At 32.9% G+C, this 16,474-nt stretch overlaps 4 protein-coding genes across 4 annotated transcripts; 2 read left to right on the forward strand and 2 right to left on the reverse strand.

Moving 5' to 3' along the window:
* LOC140809359 (kirola-like) lies at positions 1 to 996 on the forward strand. The gene is made up of 2 exons (XM_073166952.1): positions 1 to 235; positions 482 to 996. Exons 1-2 carry the CDS (start codon positions 49 to 51, stop codon positions 748 to 750), a joined length of 456 nt encoding a protein of 151 aa, XP_073023053.1. The 5' UTR covers positions 1 to 48; the 3' UTR covers positions 751 to 996.
* A 2,864-nt stretch (positions 997 to 3,860) lies between these two features.
* On the forward strand, positions 3,861 to 4,715 carry LOC140810196 (kirola-like). The gene is made up of 2 exons (XM_073168065.1): positions 3,861 to 4,110; positions 4,255 to 4,715. Exons 1-2 carry the CDS (start codon positions 3,924 to 3,926, stop codon positions 4,521 to 4,523), a joined length of 456 nt encoding a protein of 151 aa, XP_073024166.1. The 5' UTR covers positions 3,861 to 3,923; the 3' UTR covers positions 4,524 to 4,715.
* Positions 4,716 to 10,850: 6,135 nt separating this feature from the next.
* On the reverse strand, positions 10,851 to 11,982 carry LOC140808757 (plasmodesmata-located protein 6-like). Its single transcript, XM_073165993.1, has one exon. It carries the CDS (start codon positions 11,772 to 11,774, stop codon positions 10,953 to 10,955), a length of 822 nt encoding a protein of 273 aa, XP_073022094.1. The 5' UTR covers positions 11,775 to 11,982; the 3' UTR covers positions 10,851 to 10,952.
* A 378-nt stretch (positions 11,983 to 12,360) lies between these two features.
* Positions 12,361 to 15,181, reverse strand: LOC140808758 (probable peroxygenase 4). The gene is made up of 6 exons (XM_073165994.1): positions 15,028 to 15,181; positions 14,863 to 14,958; positions 14,526 to 14,611; positions 13,791 to 13,885; positions 12,931 to 13,056; positions 12,361 to 12,675 (listed from the first exon to the last, which is right to left on the reverse strand). Exons 1-6 carry the CDS (start codon positions 15,074 to 15,076, stop codon positions 12,528 to 12,530), a joined length of 600 nt encoding a protein of 199 aa, XP_073022095.1. The 5' UTR covers positions 15,077 to 15,181; the 3' UTR covers positions 12,361 to 12,527.
* Between the last annotated feature and the right edge of the window lie 1,293 nt (positions 15,182 to 16,474).

A 16,474-nucleotide genomic window follows, 5' to 3' on the forward strand; every position in this document is an offset into this window, starting at 1 on the left:
ACCTATAAATAGATGGCAAATAATATCGAGCTAGTCACCTAATTAAAGATGGGTCTTACTGGGAAATTAACAGCCGAAATAGAGTACAAATCTGGTGGAGATGTGTTTCATGAGGTGTTTAGATACATGCCCCATGAGATATCCAAGATGAGCCCTGAATTAATTCAAGGCTGCGATTTGCATGAAGGAGATTTGGGAAGTGTTGGTTCTGTCATCTTCTGCAAATATACACACGGTAACTACAATCTATTTCTCATTTCTATGCATATATATTATCCACGTGAGTGCTACAAATTATGACGTTGTTTTACTGTGACGACATATTATAAACCTCAGATGCGTGAGTTTGATCTGATCAAGTTGTGTATATATATATATATATATATAATATATATATATATATATATATATATATATATATATATATATATCGTAAATATAATCATTATAATGATGATGTTGAGTCTGTTGATGATCGTAGATGGGAAGGAGAAAGTGTCGAAAGATATAGTGGAGGCCATCGATGAAGAGAAGAAATTACTCAAACTGAAAGTAATCGAAGGTGATCTTATGGAGTTGTACAAGAAATTTGATGCGACTTTTCACGTGGAGACTCGTGGAGATATCGATTTGATTAAATGGACTTTCGAATATGAGAAACTTAATGTGGATGTTGAAGAACCTCTCACTCTGTTGGGATTCTGCATTAAACTCACCAGAGATATCGAGCTTCATCATGCATCTAAATAAGACATGCAACATAATATTGTACGTCGATGAACATCCATTTCGATCGTCGTTTGTCAGTAAAAATTGAATAATTTTGTATGCTTTTTGATATGCCTGTTTGCTGTTGGTGTGTAACGTTTAAATATGAAAAGTAAGGGGAGTGAACATTTGAGTCCGATCGATCGATTCACTTTTCTTTATTTATTTGTTTGTATAATTTAAAAATGTAATTATATATCGATTAATTGTGTTTGTGGTTCTGAATTATTGCACCCTATTATCGGCAACTTTTTGTTTGTTTATGGATTGAAAAATTACTTGGTATATATTTGAGATCTGAAATTACTTTAATCTCCATCGCATTCCAGCCACATATATGATCGGATCAAATTTATAACGAAAGGATTTTAAATGTTTTAAAACTGTATAAATCAATATAAACATTATTGTCTGATGTATATTATGTTTCGATTCGAAATACTTGTAAAGATGCAAGAAAAAACTGTGCACCAGAAATGAGTTTTTTAAAATATAAGAATTATTAATGTTGTAACAAATTGCAAGAAAGATTAACGTAAAGAATCAACACACAGAATTACGTGGTTCACTAACAATGTGTTAGCTACGTCCACGGGCAGAGAAGAGGATGCTTTATTGCTTTAGGTATTCAGAAATTACAGAGTGTGTATCTAGGTTACAGAATAAGCAGTATTTATGCTGCTCAAAAAAACCCTAGACTAGAAAGTGTCAGATTAGGCCCATAATCAGACAGCCCAAAAACCAAACATAAGCGAGACCCACGGTTCAAGGCATATTCTAACAATTAAATTATATTTGATTGTGTTTGAAGAACGCTAGGTGACACATTTATAAATCGCCAAATATATATGATGAATATTTTTCGTTTTGTTTAAAGTTATAGCAGATCGTAATGATGTTATTTTAATATTTTAAACTATACACTAGCATAAACATCATGTTTTTATTATTTTATCAGCAGACTCAATTATTATACTCAACGAGATATAATATTTTATAGGCAAAAACTTGTGTGAGACGGTCTCACGGGTAGTATCTGTGAGACGGATCTCTTATTTGGGTCACCCATATAAAAGTATTACTTTTTATGCTAAGAGTATTACTTATTATTGTGAATATGGGTAGGGTTGACCCGTCTCACGGATTAAGATCCGTGAGACGGTCTCACATGAGACTCACTCTATTTTATATATTAAATTTTTATATATAATAATTATATTTGTTTTTACCAAAATATAAAGATATAACTACGATCATAAGTTGTTACTAAAGAAAGTTTGGAAGATACTTTCTTTGCTCCTTGAGTCGAGCTTCAGCAGTTCAAATAATCTCTTATCAAGCCAAGTGCCACTTTTGATTTCACATATTCAACTACTAGTGTAGTATTCATTATTCATTAAAATGATTGATTACCATATTTAATTAAAAGCAATAAAAAAATAATTAAAATTATCAAAAATAGAAGATTTATTATTAAAATTAAAATTTGACAATGTAGAAAACTAAAACCCTAAAAATAAATTTATAAAACATTATGGTGAATTAATCAGTCATTATTGTCTATAAAACCGAGAATAATAAAATGCGGACAATTTCGCGAGTCTTCTTCACTGGCCTTTGTCGGCTGATTTCGTGATAAGGGATGTGCTTAGAAATCTTATCTCTACACCCTCATTGGTCTACCTTCAAACAAGCCCGTCCGTGCCAATAATGGTCCTTCAACTCATTTATTGGGATTTGGTGACATAATTTTCTTGTCACGTTTTAATTTACTTAAATTTGGACATTGTACTATATATTTTGTTTTAAAATACACCTCATACACTAACAAAATATCTCATACAGTGTTATAAAACTATGTGTCTGACATTAATTATCACATACATTTTCTATAACATTTTTGGTTTTTCATCCCCATAATTAATTGTGTCTAAAAAATACATGTTTGATCAAATAAAACCTGAATTTTCTTACATTCCCTGGTGCATATAATATGTTATAATTATAAATTATAAAAGTACTTAAAATATGGAATATAATTTATAAAAGTTACTTAAAATATGGCGTACAACATGAATACGTGATTAATAGGTGTAATTAAGAAATAAAATGCAATTTATTTAATATGAAGATCGTTACGAGATCGTTACAGAGACGCTTGAAATGACTGCCATCACAATAGCTTAGGCAACAATTAAACAAAAAGATTTTGTTTAAAATTTTGAAGATTCTTTAAAATGTGACAAGGGAGACTTTATAGTATTTTTAATATTATTTGTAACCTATAAGTTTAAACAATAGAATTTTTAATTTAACAAAAATATGTATTGTCAGACCCGAGGCTCGAGCGCGTTGACACTGTGAGGGTTATTGCTTGACAGATGTTAGTGTATATAACAGTAGCAGTATAAGATTGTAAATTTGTGTTTTATCAGAATTAATTGTTGTGCCGAATGTTACAAAATTGCAGACAACATGCAGCGGAATATTAAAGTTTATAACACAAATTGACTTTAAATAAATACGATGGACAAGATTAAATTTGCATGAGTATAAATACTTGTACGGTGCCTCAGGACAAAAATTAATAACTATAAAACCAATGAGTTTATACGAAAACAATATCAATAGTGATTACTACTAAAATCTATTTTCTCAACTCAACATGTTGAGAAAATGAATGCTTCCTAAAAACAAATATCCAGAATAAAACTTATTCAAGAGAGCAAAAATGTGATGTCAAAACTGGAGCAACAAAATGATCTTCAGCCAACTTTGTCACGGATGTTGTCTGTAGATGTCTCCAACAATCAAGGCAACATGATGTAAGACATTATAATAAAAATATTTGGTGTCACACTAATATTGACAATATCTAGTATCACCTCGACGCTCTTGCCAAAATGTACTGAAATGGCCAAAGAAGCAACTTAATTTCACTTATGAGACTTGACATTTGTCAATTGGGTCAGCGGATTATTACATTTTTTGTTAAATTCTCATGAAAAATGAGAGGCTAAACGCAAATATTATTTTTTCTATATTAAAAAAAAAGGCATAGTCATGACTCATGTATATATAAAGAGGACTTTGGTTAGCTTCATTTCACAGGAAATATCCAAAATTACTGGAGTATATTGTTAGAGATTAGAAGTATGGGTCTTCATGGGAAATTAACGGCCGAAATAGAATACAAATCTGGTGGAGATGTCTTCCATGAACTTATTCGATTCAAGCCACATCAGATTTCAAACATGAGCCCCGGCATAGTTCAAGGTTGTGAGTTGCACGAGGGAGAATGGGGAGCCGTAGGTTCAAAAATCTTCTGGAACTACACACATGGTAATTAAGGCATGCAAGCAGCAGTAACATTAAACTTTTCTAACGAGCTTTTAGTGCTTTAATTTTTCAGCTAAATTAAGCTCATATTCTGCTCAGATTTATGAACCCTTTTTTTATTTCCTGAAACTTGAGTTTGAACTGCAGATGGCAAGGAGAAAGTTGTTAAACATGAAGTAGAAGCCATCGATGAAGAAAAGAAATTAATCGCACTCAAAGTTCTTGAAGGTGATGCATTGGAGATTTACAAAGCGATTAAGTTAACTATTCATGTGGCAACAAATGGAGATATTGATCTGGTAACATGGATTTTGGAGTATGAGAAACGCAACGAAGATGTGGAAGATCCACTCACTTTGTTGGGATTATTCATTGATCTCACAAAGGACATCGAAACTCATCACGCCAAGGAATAATGAAGAGTGTGTTTCAAATAATAAAATCTGTGTCTGTGTATTGTCTCATAAAATAATAATAAGTTCTTAAATATCACAGATTGAAGATGATGAATTAATATTTCTCCTTATGCTGTTGGCAGATGTTGGATTACGATATGTACTTGGTTTGCTAAAGTTTGAGGAAAATATATCTTTTAAAATATTGTGTTATCTCTTATCCCGTAAATTTCTATAATCAATTTGCTTATAATAAGACTGAGAGTTTCAGATAGGCATAATTTGTTAGATATTTAATATGTAAACGCTTTTTCGAATGATGAGATTATTGAATGATCGACAAAAAAATGATATATTAGAAAATCTGGGAGGGAAGTTAACAACCCAGATTGACTACAAATCTGGTGGAGATGTACTCGATCAACTCTTTAGGTACAGACCACACCAGGTATCAAAGATGAGCCCTAAATTAGTTTGAGGTTGTGATTCAATTCGCACGAAGGAGAATGGGGAGATGTTGGCTCCAAAATGTTCTGATAGAAGTACACACAAGGTAATTAGCTTAAAATTTTGTAGTGATCCTTTATTCAAAAACCTTTTTGCGAATCAATTCGATCTATATAATTCATTTGAATTGTACTCCTAGAGGGCAAGGAGAAAAGGGCTAAGCAAGAAGTATATAGAAGCATTATTTGATGAAGAGAAGAAATTGATCGCACTCAAAGTGGTTGAAGGCGATGTGCTGGAGGTTTACAAAGCTTTTAAAATAACAGTACTGCATGTGGAAACCAACAAACAGAAAGAAAATCCAACCTTTAATTACCCTGCGAACGGAAGAGTATCAGGTTCCATGATCATTAAAAAATAATCAGCAAACGGATATTTTCAAGATATTGATAATATTTATTATTGTGGCTTAAGATGACGATGTTTAGAAAAATTTATTAAATTCAGAATTCATCAATGGAGCGGATTGAATAAAGATCTCATTATGAAAGTACGATGCCACCACATATTTTTGTTCGTTGAGTGGTAGCTGATAGTTGTTATATATCATTTTGATAAAAATCTCCGAGAATTGTATAAAAAATACACCTATGCAATCATAGGTGTATAACCAAGGTAAAGGATACAATCAGTTACCCGCTTTATATTTCAGGGCTTATTTACTCCCCCGTAGCCATGAATCCACTCCAACCGTCGCCGTCTCGTAGCCTACTTTCTTTTTTCCGTAGGTGATTTTGCCTATGCAATCCGCCGCATTTTGGCGGCGGATTGCATAGGTGGACCAACGGACCAATCAATGGACTTCTCCTGCATTCGATTCACCGGGGTGTAGCATTCGGTTCCAGGTTCACTGGTGGGAAAAAATACACCTATGCAATCCGCCGCCATTTTGGCGGCGGGCTCAAGGCCCTAGAATAAAATCATACTTGGTGTTCCTCGACCATCAGATATATCCATTATTGATAGCAAAAAAATACACCTATGCAATCCGCCGCCATAGGTGTATTTTTATATGAACTTAGACTACTAGCTAGGTTCAAGTTTCAATCTTAATATGGTATCATAGCTCAAGTTCCATCGTTATATATTGGATTACTAATAGCTGTATCATTCGTTCTGTCCATAGGCTGTAAATTTCATGATTTAAATATTAATTTTCGCAAATCGGTTGAATAAAATTTCCGACAACTATAAATATGGACTTAGACAATCATCCACTTAAATTAACTTTTGGAGTTGAGTTATGTTCAAATCTTAATATTAACACTAACATCTCCAACCTGATACCCGATTCAATTATATCACTTATCTCGCTTACCTTTCAATTATTTCTCAAACTAATTAAATGTATAGGATAGGTGAGACTTGAGCCATAGTGGTATTGAGTCTTACTGTACGTTTTGTCTCAAATCAATTGAATAGAATCATTGAGATATATATAGCTTAATCTTATCAGTAGTATCTCGAACACTGGCCCTAATTCAATTATATCACTTGTCTCGCTCACCTTTCAATTATTTCTCAAACTAACTAAACATATCAGGTCTTGGGCCTCACCTATAGCTTATGGTGAAAAAAATATATCGAATTGTTGATATGTTGATGTTATCGTACTGAAATTTTTAGTATATTGAATTTTTTTGGTATGGTATGGTACCGATAACAAAATTTTTAGTACAGCAACAATATGAAATCTGAAAATTTTCGTTATATACAGAAATATCGAAATAATATATATATATATAGAATAAATTTCAAATTTGAAAAAAAAAATATATAAGGCATTTTCGGTATAAAACGGTATCATACCGAAATTTCCGTATAACACAATATTTCGATATAATCGGTATGTTAACTATACATACATAAAATATATCGAAATTTTAATTACGGTTTCCATATAAAAAAAAATTAATATTGTAATTTTCGATACGATATATTATATGTATTTTTTGGTATAATATAGTACGATACAACACACTACCTGTAATACCCAAGAATTAATCACTGCAATTAACGATGATTGATTTATCATTTCATGTGATTATGACGGGATTAATCGGGACACCGAGAAATGTATTCAGAAATAAAATTATGAAAGATATGAGCATGCCAGACCGCACCCGCGGTAAGGGGAGGACCGCACCCGCGATGGTGCTACGGGAATTTGAAAGAATCAATACCAAAGGGTGACCGCACCCGCGGTGTTAACATTACCACACCCGCGGTGCAGTACCGCACCCGCGGTCTCGACATGTATCGCACCCGCGGTCGTGCAATTGCAAGATGGATAAGATTGTCGACGCATGAGCGCACCCGCGGTCCTACACCTCCCGCACCCGCGGTACGACGTGCCTTGCAAAGAATGCGCCACCTCTTGACATGCATGCAATGATATATATAGGTGGTAATCCATTCGAAATTCATTCAGAAAAGTGAAGAAAAGGGTCTGAAGAAGAAAGTAGAAAATCCTTACGCCTTTTTCGAGAAATCCGTCCGTCTGATTTTGAATCCGACTTCAGTATCGAGTTCCTAGCAACGTAGGCTACAACTGGACATTGAGTATTGACAGGCTTGGGATTCGAGATTTCGACAGAGCCAGAGTATCAGAAAGAAAGGTATAAATTAATGTTGAGTTGGGATTGCACAAATCGAGTGATGTGTGACTCGAGTTTCCCTAAATCACATACTTTTACTTATTCCATTGATATTTGCAATTAATCAGACTTATGATTGTAGTTTATTGATTTATAGCTACTGTGTGATAAGATTGATATTTGTAGCTTATTGATTTATAGCTACTGCATGTAATGACTGCTGATTCGCTAGTCATTGACTGATTTGCTTAGATACTGACTGTATGTATGGATTACTGAGTCGTTGAGTCATAGCCTGATTCGCCTAGTCACCGGCTGATTCGTCGGGTTATTGACCGATTCGTCTAAACTTAAGCTGATTCGCTTAATTACAGGCTGATTCGTCTGGTTATTGGCTGATTCGCCTAATTACTGGCTGATTCGTCAGGTTATTGACTGAGTCGTCAATTCTGCGGCTGATTCGCCCAGACACTGGAGATATTAATTATATCGATGCCGTTTAGGGATTGATTCATTCCTATCGACTGTGATTCGATATAATTACCTATATCCAGACATCGGGATCCCTAGGATAGAGTTGAGTCGAGTCTGAGACGACGCGTCAGTGGAGTCGAGTCTGAGACGACGCGTCGGATGAGTTGAGTCTGATACGACATGTTGATTTACATTGTTTTGCCATTCATGATTATTGAATGCCTGAGATTGATTTATGTTTCTGATTTGATACATGTTATGAATATTTCTTATATGCTTTCGTATATGTTTTTATATGATTGCATTTATACATTGTTTATACTGGGATATTTATATCTCACCGGAGTTATCCGGCTGTTGTCTTGTTTTGTATGTGTGCATGACAACAGGTGGGGCTGGATCAGGGTCAAGAAGAGGATGAGAGAAGACGAGTTTAGCGTGGTGATTCCGGACTTGGTTTAGAGATAGGGTTAGACACTTGATATTAGTTGTTAAACCCTAGTTGAATAAATATCTGTTGTACAGGACTTGTACTTTTATACTGAGATGTATGTTCATGTTTAATATGTAATTTGAGTAAATTACATTACGTTTCCGCTGTGTATTTTAAAAAAAAAATTTAGACCCTGTTTTATAATTGATTAATTAGTCCCAAACATGATTAAGAACTTGATTAGCGTCCGGGTCCCCACACTACCCTTAGCAAATGATCTTTGGAGTCTAACATCTCTATTGGTATAAAAAAAACTTGTGTGACACGGTCTCACGGGTCGAATTTGTGAGACGGATCTCTTATTTGGATCATCCATGAAAAAATATAATTTTTTATGTTAAGAGTATTATTTTTTATTGTGAATATAGGTAGGGTTGATCCGTCTCACAGGTTAGTATCCGTGAAATGGTCTCACATGAGACCCACTCTATATATATATATGATGCCGATTTATTTATTTTTTGTGATATAATTTTAAAATAAGTAATTCAATCTAATATAATATTAATTAAGCTAATGACTCAATTATTATAAATTATATGTTTTAGCCTTTGATATATAAGAACTGAGTGAAAATTAATTATTGAAATTTTAAATATGAGTCTACCTTGACAACAGCTTTAGGCCATCTCCAATCCACTGCACTATATTCTGCACTACATTGGTGTTACACTAAAATCATCTCCAACCACATTGCACTACATTTTATACTACAATAGAATATTCCAAAAATATTCTTTTTTTTCAATATTAATATTTCTGTTTTATGTTAATTATTTATAACGCACTATTAATTTAACGTATTATTAATTTAATCTGTGTTTTAACGCATTATTAATTTAATCTGTGTTTTTTTTATTTTTTATTTTTACACTTAATTAATTTCTAATCAGAATATTAAAAATTTTATAATTAAAATTTCAAAGAAAATATTAATTAATTAAATATTAAACACTTATATTAAATTAATCAAATTAAAAACTAAAAAAAAAAAAAATTGTGGCGCTGCAATGTGGAGCAGCTTGTAGAGCTGCTCCAATCCAGCGCCAGTTTTGGTGCTGGATTGGAGTGAAAAATCATGTCACCATAATGTGGTGTCATGATTGAAGATGGTCTTAGCAGTTGATCGAAAGTGATGAAAAATAAAGTTGAGTAACTTGATAAAATATAAGATGAGTTGAAGTGAAAAAGGTAGCTAAATCGACGTTGAGTGAAGCATTTTGCCATTGGAATTGGGCCAACTCTTTTTTTTTTTTGGGGATTTTTGTTTTATTTTTGGTACCTTAACTGGACCTATTGTTAATGAGGTTTTATAGAAAGTCGTGGAAATTTTGTAGTTTTGAAGGCATCTTTCTTATGCAGTCTACTTTATTAAAAATAAGTGCTTTTGTAAAGCAATCATGACCAAGAATACAAAGTTCTTTTAGTGCATGTGACCACCATACGATTTCACTGAAAGTTCATTGCTTTATTATTATTATTGAAATGAAAATTTTGTCATGTCATTTGATTTTTTGTCCCTCCTTTCTTTGAATTAATAGTTATGTAATTTTCATATAAATAAATTAATAAAAGGGAAAATATCCCAATAGTTGTGGTTCACGTACTTGTCCGGCCACTCTGTTGATGTTGTGTTCTTTGGGTCATTAAACAAGGTGGTATCATGCTTTATAGTAAAGGCACCCTAATTATGTATAACTTCAAGATTATATTCTTCATTTATATATATACATCATGGTATTGGCCCAATGATTCAAATATATGTAATTTGTTTGGATATAGTATAAAATTAAAAATAGAAATTAAATGGTTGGGTCACATTCAAAATCCACCATATCTCGATCCAAGGCGTGGCCAAATGAAGGCAAAGAAAACAACGGCTTTTGCTTCAACCTTTTCCCCTTTATTTTATTTCTTTATTTATGAAGTCGATTTCCCACTTTAACAATACAAACTAAAGAAAGGCTTAAAGTGAGATAGAACAAAGACAATTCCGATAATTTATTTTGGTCACACCACAAAGAAGTGGCACTTTAAAATAAAACTGGGGAGGCACATTTCTTATCATAATTTATTTCTGACAAAATAATGTGTGGTTTTCTGCAATATATTTGAGAGAGAGAGAGAGAGAGAGAATAATAATAATACAGTAATTTCGTGTTAGCCCATGTATTTTTAAAATGTTTGACAAGTTTTAAGGAAACGGTTATATTTAAAAACATATTATTTCATGAATATTTGCGTAGAATTTCAAAATATGCAGCATCTAATGTCTGAAAACAAATACACACAACATGAATTCTAGACTGCCAAGGATATGTTTTACTAACAAATATAGTTATAGCTATACTCTCTCAAAGCCATCTTCGGTATCTTAATTTATACAATAAATGATAGCATATAAAAATCGAAGAGTAGGTAAAAAATATAAACGGTGAACCACCAGTACCCACGGCGGCGAAGCTTCTCACCGCCTCGGGAGGCGTACCCACGCTCCGAGTACCGAGCATAGCACTTTCCCAAATACATATCCCCCCATGCTGAATCCCCACACTGGTTTTTCAGCCGTTGGATGGCTTCCGACAAACAATCCTGACACTCACCCGTAGTCAAATCCTGCACACACTGCGTCATACCCTGGACTTCACCCGACCCGCCAACCCGAAAGTACTGCCCTGCACCCGTTAGATAACCGAGAACCGCATCTTTCCGGGTCAATACATCGGATTCCCCCGCGATCGACGGGCCACATTTACTGTAAACCACAGACTTGTCTTCCACACCCAGGAATGGACTACTGTCGTACTTGATGAAACACCCTTCGTACTGCAACGCGCCACCCGAAGCGCCGCCGCAGAGGCTCCCAAGTCGACTTACGGCGTTGGCGACGCATTGGTGGCAGTCGGAGTTGGTCAGGTCGCCACGGCATTGGAAGAGGCCGTAGACGATGTCGTTTTGGGTGGAGCCGGGGATTGAAATCTTGAAGTTGTTGAAATTTGTGAAGGTGGCGGAGTTAACAAGAGATGCGAGGACGGAGTTGACGTTGGATTCGTAAGGAGTGCCGGGGATGTACCTTTTCTGGGAACAACCGACGTATGTTAAGGATTGTAGGGAAGAATTTGAAGGGTTTGGGAAGAGTGAAAGAAGCATTACGAAACAAATAGAAATTAGAGGAGGAGACTGATCAAATTTAGCATGCATGTCGATTTTGTGAAGGAGTAGACTACTATGCAGGTTTTGTGCTTAGTATAATGCAAAGCTAGTCAAGTGGAAGATGAATATCGTAAACTTGTAATTAAAGTGGTGGCCGTGTCGGACATCTGGTTTATTCGATTTTTTTTAGGTATTGTTGTAATTTTTCATGTCGGACTTCTACTTTTACGTTGTAATATCACAGAAGATGGGAGCCACATTCCATCGTCTCGAGATATTAAATTATAAATATTTTCTATATGTGGTTTTTTTTTCTCCCCTATATATATGATTTTTATGGTATAAATGTTGAAAATTAAGTGAATGATCAGGAAAATGATATCATTCGGGCAATCGTTTTTCATTTTCGTAATTACATGGAAATTTTGATGTAAGAGCAGTGTGTATATAATATAATATAGTTGAATATATATGAAGGCTGTGAAATGATTGGAATATTTCAATGACTAAATTAATCTAAAATTCGTGGATAATATTAATCAGTTTTAAAAAATTACCACGAGTCTCATTTCCTAATTAATACATTATTATGAATTACAGATAAATAAATACCAAGTATTATTATTTGTTACATGAATAAATTTTGAAGAGAGAAATTTTGCGAGCAAGTGAATATTATTTATTCGATCACACCACAAAGAATGAAGAACTCATATAATTTATACAAATCAATTCATCTTCTTCATATATAAAATAGATTTTCACATATTAATTTGTAACTTTTCATGATTCTTGCAAATTTTACTTGGTCTCTTTGATGCTTCTTTCCTTGGCCATTCTTTCAAACAAGCTTCCATCAAATGCATTTCGAATGACATCTTTATGTAGCATACCGTTTTTATCCTTGCAAAGCATATATAGAATTTTCCACTCTACATACCCAGCCATCCTGAATTTCATCCATCCACCATTTTAAGAGAACTTCGAGAATTTAGATAATTAGACGATTTTTTTTCTATTACAATCGGGGTTGAGATTTTTCGCTTTGACGTAGGATCAAATTCAATAATTTCTCATGTTGAGATATGTTTATGTTACTACACTAGTAGAAATGTTGTCCATAACGTATCCTTTGAAAGAAAAAAAAAAACTTAGGGTAAGATTGATTTTTCTTTAATATGATCAGAGGGGACTTTATACATACCATCCACGATAATCTTTGGGCTCTTTATTAGATTTGACGAAAGTTTCCAGTTCTTTGGATGTCAATGAATCTGGTTGAGCAAGTGCATGCTTGGAAAATATCTCCTCAAACTTAGATGACACAAACCTTTGAAAATAGTCAACAAGAAAAAAATAGACAATCACTAACTATACAGAGGATATCTTTATGGGGTATATCAAATATGTGCATCTTTTGTTAGTCGTTGCATATATAATAATTGTAGTTTTAGTTTTTTTTTTTTTTTGCCCCTATATGATGTAGACATATGTGGTGTTTACGTAGCTCTGATGATGTATTAAAAATGGTAAAAAATCGAAAAATACGTGACTAAAATTAAAATTGAGCAACACAGATGACCAAAATCACGAATAAACCAATACGTTGAAACAAAATTGCAGTTTTCTTTAATAAAAAATCATAAACGCGTTCATGGATCGTTTGTTCACATACTGATGATATATCAAAACAACATTATTGTACGTAAAAGCTATAGTCGCACCACGAAAAGTCATTCAAAATCTATCCATAAGTAGTGATAATAATTGACTTATAAGTTGTGAAAACAACCCCACGAACCCCATTTATAATCAATTATTATCATTGCATGTAATAATTTGGAAATCACATGGAGGTAACTCAAAGTAGGACAATACCAATTTCATTGAGAAACATGTGTTCAGAATTAAATATAAAATAACATATATAGTGGCCAGATATTCATCTGAGAATCCAAAAACAAGATGGTGTTTGTAATAACTCAAAAATATTTTTGGTCCAATTCAAAAGTCCTCGTCACATTTATATATGCAGTGTTTGAAAAATAAGTCAAAGTTGCAAACCTTCCTCGTTTGTCATACACACCAGAATCACTTCCATGCTTGGCCAAGTGAATGTTCTTCACCTCAATTGGGAATTTGAAGGAAAAGGGTTTCCCCTACCACCAATAAAATCACATGTCGACAAACGTTCGTGAATTATTCATTTATTCAGTTAGCTAGTTAGGTTCCAAAAAATATCCGACTCGACACGGTTTTATACATGTTTTATTTTTAAAAATTTGTGTAAGTAATTGCACATTCATGGCACAGATTTGGAATATTTGATGCTTTGGAGCGATTTATGTTGTATTTTTTTTTTTTAAAAAAATACATGTAAAAATATGCTCACAATAATTAAGGATTTTGAAATTGAATCAGGTGATCAATTTTTCAATAATTTCTTTAAAATATTAATTTTCTCTAATTGTATCTTCTCAAACTCACTCAATATTCATTTCCCTCCACTGGATTTGAGGAGATATTTAGTTAATGGTGTTGGTTGGAATACAATGGATGAAAGGCAAAGGAGCCTAATACAACGTGATGACTTTGACGTGTATAAAGAGACTTGTCTCCACTTATTAACTATAAATATACCAGTAAATTATAAAATTAAAATCATTAATTTTTTAAAATTTTATTAAATACTTCAAATTTATGTTTAATTTAATAATAATTGAGTAATATTAATACACACGCTGAAGCAAATAAAACTCAAATGGTATAATAAAAAAAACAAGCTAGCTAGAGACTTACCGGTCTCGTTTTCCGACTCAAAGAAATGTTGATTAATAGAGAAGCCATAGAAGATAGAAAAATCCCACATCCAATAGCTCGAAAACCTAAAAATTCGATTTAAATGAATAAATAGTATTCAAGAATTGATAAGTTCACTCAAAATATTCAGTTAAAAATGATTTCCGACTGAATAATATAAATGCAGGCCACAGAAGCAAGCCCGTCTGCGACTCTTTCATGGACTTCCTTTTAATGTTCACTGTGAAATATGTGTGTTTTCATAGCCATAAACAGATAATTAAAGATTTATTTCTCTTAAAAAAATAGATCAATTAATAATAATTAAACCGATCACCTTGAAAAGTTTCCCAGGGATAAATTATCCCATCATTATCCCGATCAAAGAACATGATATGCTTCTGCAAAACGGTGAGATTGTCACTTTCCATTCCTGCACGAATTTAATAATCGATTAATAAAATTAAAATTAAAATATTGAAGGAGGAGAAAATATTCATGCCTTGTTGATCAACGCTACTGCTTGAAAATGAATCCAAATCAACAACCATTGAAGCTGAGATAGAGTAACTAATTAACAAGAAATAAGAGATTAAAAGAACCAGTTGCTTTAATTTGTGGGTTTTTTGTTTGGCCTATACTTTCTTATATAGGATGATAAATCGATCGAAAGGGCACCATGGGATCATATGAATGCAGTCAGCACACTTATATCTCGACATTTAATTAATTTAATTTAATTTGAGTAGGTCTGTTATGAGACAGTCTCACGAATCTTTATCTGTGAGACGGGTCAACCCGTACTGATATTCACAATAAAAAATAATACTCTTACCATAAAAAATAATATTTTTTCATGGATGATCCAAATAAGAGATCCGTCTCACAAACTACGATCCGTGAGACTGTCTCACACAAATTTTTTCCATTTAATTTTAATTATAAGGGAAAAAATGATTGAGTATTTTATATGTTTGGAAGGGATAAAGATAAAGAAGTGGGAAAAGGAATTTAATGTGGAAAGAAGTACGAGGAGTAAAGCATACAAAAATGGTGGCGTGTTTCGTTTGGAGTATGGCTATTTAATAAGTTGATTGATTTTTACACTTTGTGGTCACCCTAATGGTCAATAATGAATTAATTATCAAATCAAACAAAACAAAACAAAACAAACAAGGACCAATAATGGTGAATCACATCGTCGGCCTATATTGAGGAATTTATTCGAACCTTCAACGTTGTATAACTACAAAATTTATATTATTTGGCCCTTCAAGAACTTATTTTTTAAAAAAAAATAAAATTGAATTTTTTAAGGGGATAAAATCAGAATTAATTGAAAATATATAAATAATAAACGAGTATAATTGTCTCTTAACTTGCAATAAAATTTAATTTATTACGCTTCCGACGTTGTAGCTTCCACCGCAAAGAACACGATAATAAACTTAGAAGACATACCGCCAGATAATTGCCCTCTCTTTAATTCATTCACGCTTTTTTTTTTAAAAAAAAGGTGTTAATTTGATTTTCTTCAGTTCAACTTTATAGATTTGTTATATTTTATTGTTTTTATTAGATGGATTACGTACGTATATACCTGTATTCTACAAATTAACGAGACGTTTACGACTGTATCATCATAAACTTACGTTTTTCTAACATTTAATGAGACGTCGTCGAAGCAAATGCATGCAAATATATATTTGCTTAAAAAGTAGGAAATATACAAGGTTGTGACACCAAGAACCATCGAATTGTTATTGTCAGCCATAATTTTTCCAAATGTAGTAAAGCTTTAATTTGTGTCCTATAACTATAAATTTGGAAAAAATTGTTTTTGTTTTACAAATAGAAAAAAAATTTTGATTCCGTTTTTCTTTAAAACTTGAGAATTAAATTTTATGGAGCAACAATTATTTTTATTAGAAAGCATTTGAAAAATAGTT

The sequence above is a fragment of the Primulina eburnea genome, chromosome 13, assembly GCF_022965805.1.
Source record: "Primulina eburnea isolate SZY01 chromosome 13, ASM2296580v1, whole genome shotgun sequence".
NCBI classification, from domain to species: domain Eukaryota; kingdom Viridiplantae; phylum Streptophyta; class Magnoliopsida; order Lamiales; family Gesneriaceae; genus Primulina; species Primulina eburnea.

Excerpts from the sequence above, each read along its gene's own strand:
- LOC140809359 (XM_073166952.1), top strand. The coding sequence starts at position 49 with ATGGGTCTTACTGGGAAATTAACAGCCGAAATAGAGTACAAATCTGGT. Across the intron at positions 236-481 it reads CTTCTGCAAATATACACACG|ATGGGAAGGAGAAAGTGTCG; the intron begins GTAACTACAATC and ends TGATGATCGTAG.
- LOC140810196 (XM_073168065.1), top strand. The coding sequence starts at position 3,924 with ATGGGTCTTCATGGGAAATTAACGGCCGAAATAGAATACAAATCTGGT. Across the intron at positions 4,111-4,254 it reads CTTCTGGAACTACACACATG|ATGGCAAGGAGAAAGTTGTT; the intron begins GTAATTAAGGCA and ends TTTGAACTGCAG.
- LOC140808757 (XM_073165993.1), bottom strand. The coding sequence starts at position 11,774 with ATGCATGCTAAATTTGATCAGTCTCCTCCTCTAATTTCTATTTGTTTC.
- LOC140808758 (XM_073165994.1), bottom strand. The coding sequence starts at position 15,076 with ATGGTTGTTGATTTGGATTCATTTTCAAGCAGTAGCGTTGATCAACAA. Across the intron at positions 14,959-15,027 it reads CAGTAGCGTTGATCAACAAG|GAATGGAAAGTGACAATCTC; the intron begins GCATGAATATTT and ends AAATTCGTGCAG. Across the intron at positions 14,612-14,862 it reads TCCCTGGGAAACTTTTCAAG|GTTTTCGAGCTATTGGATGT; the intron begins GTGATCGGTTTA and ends TCGAATTTTTAG.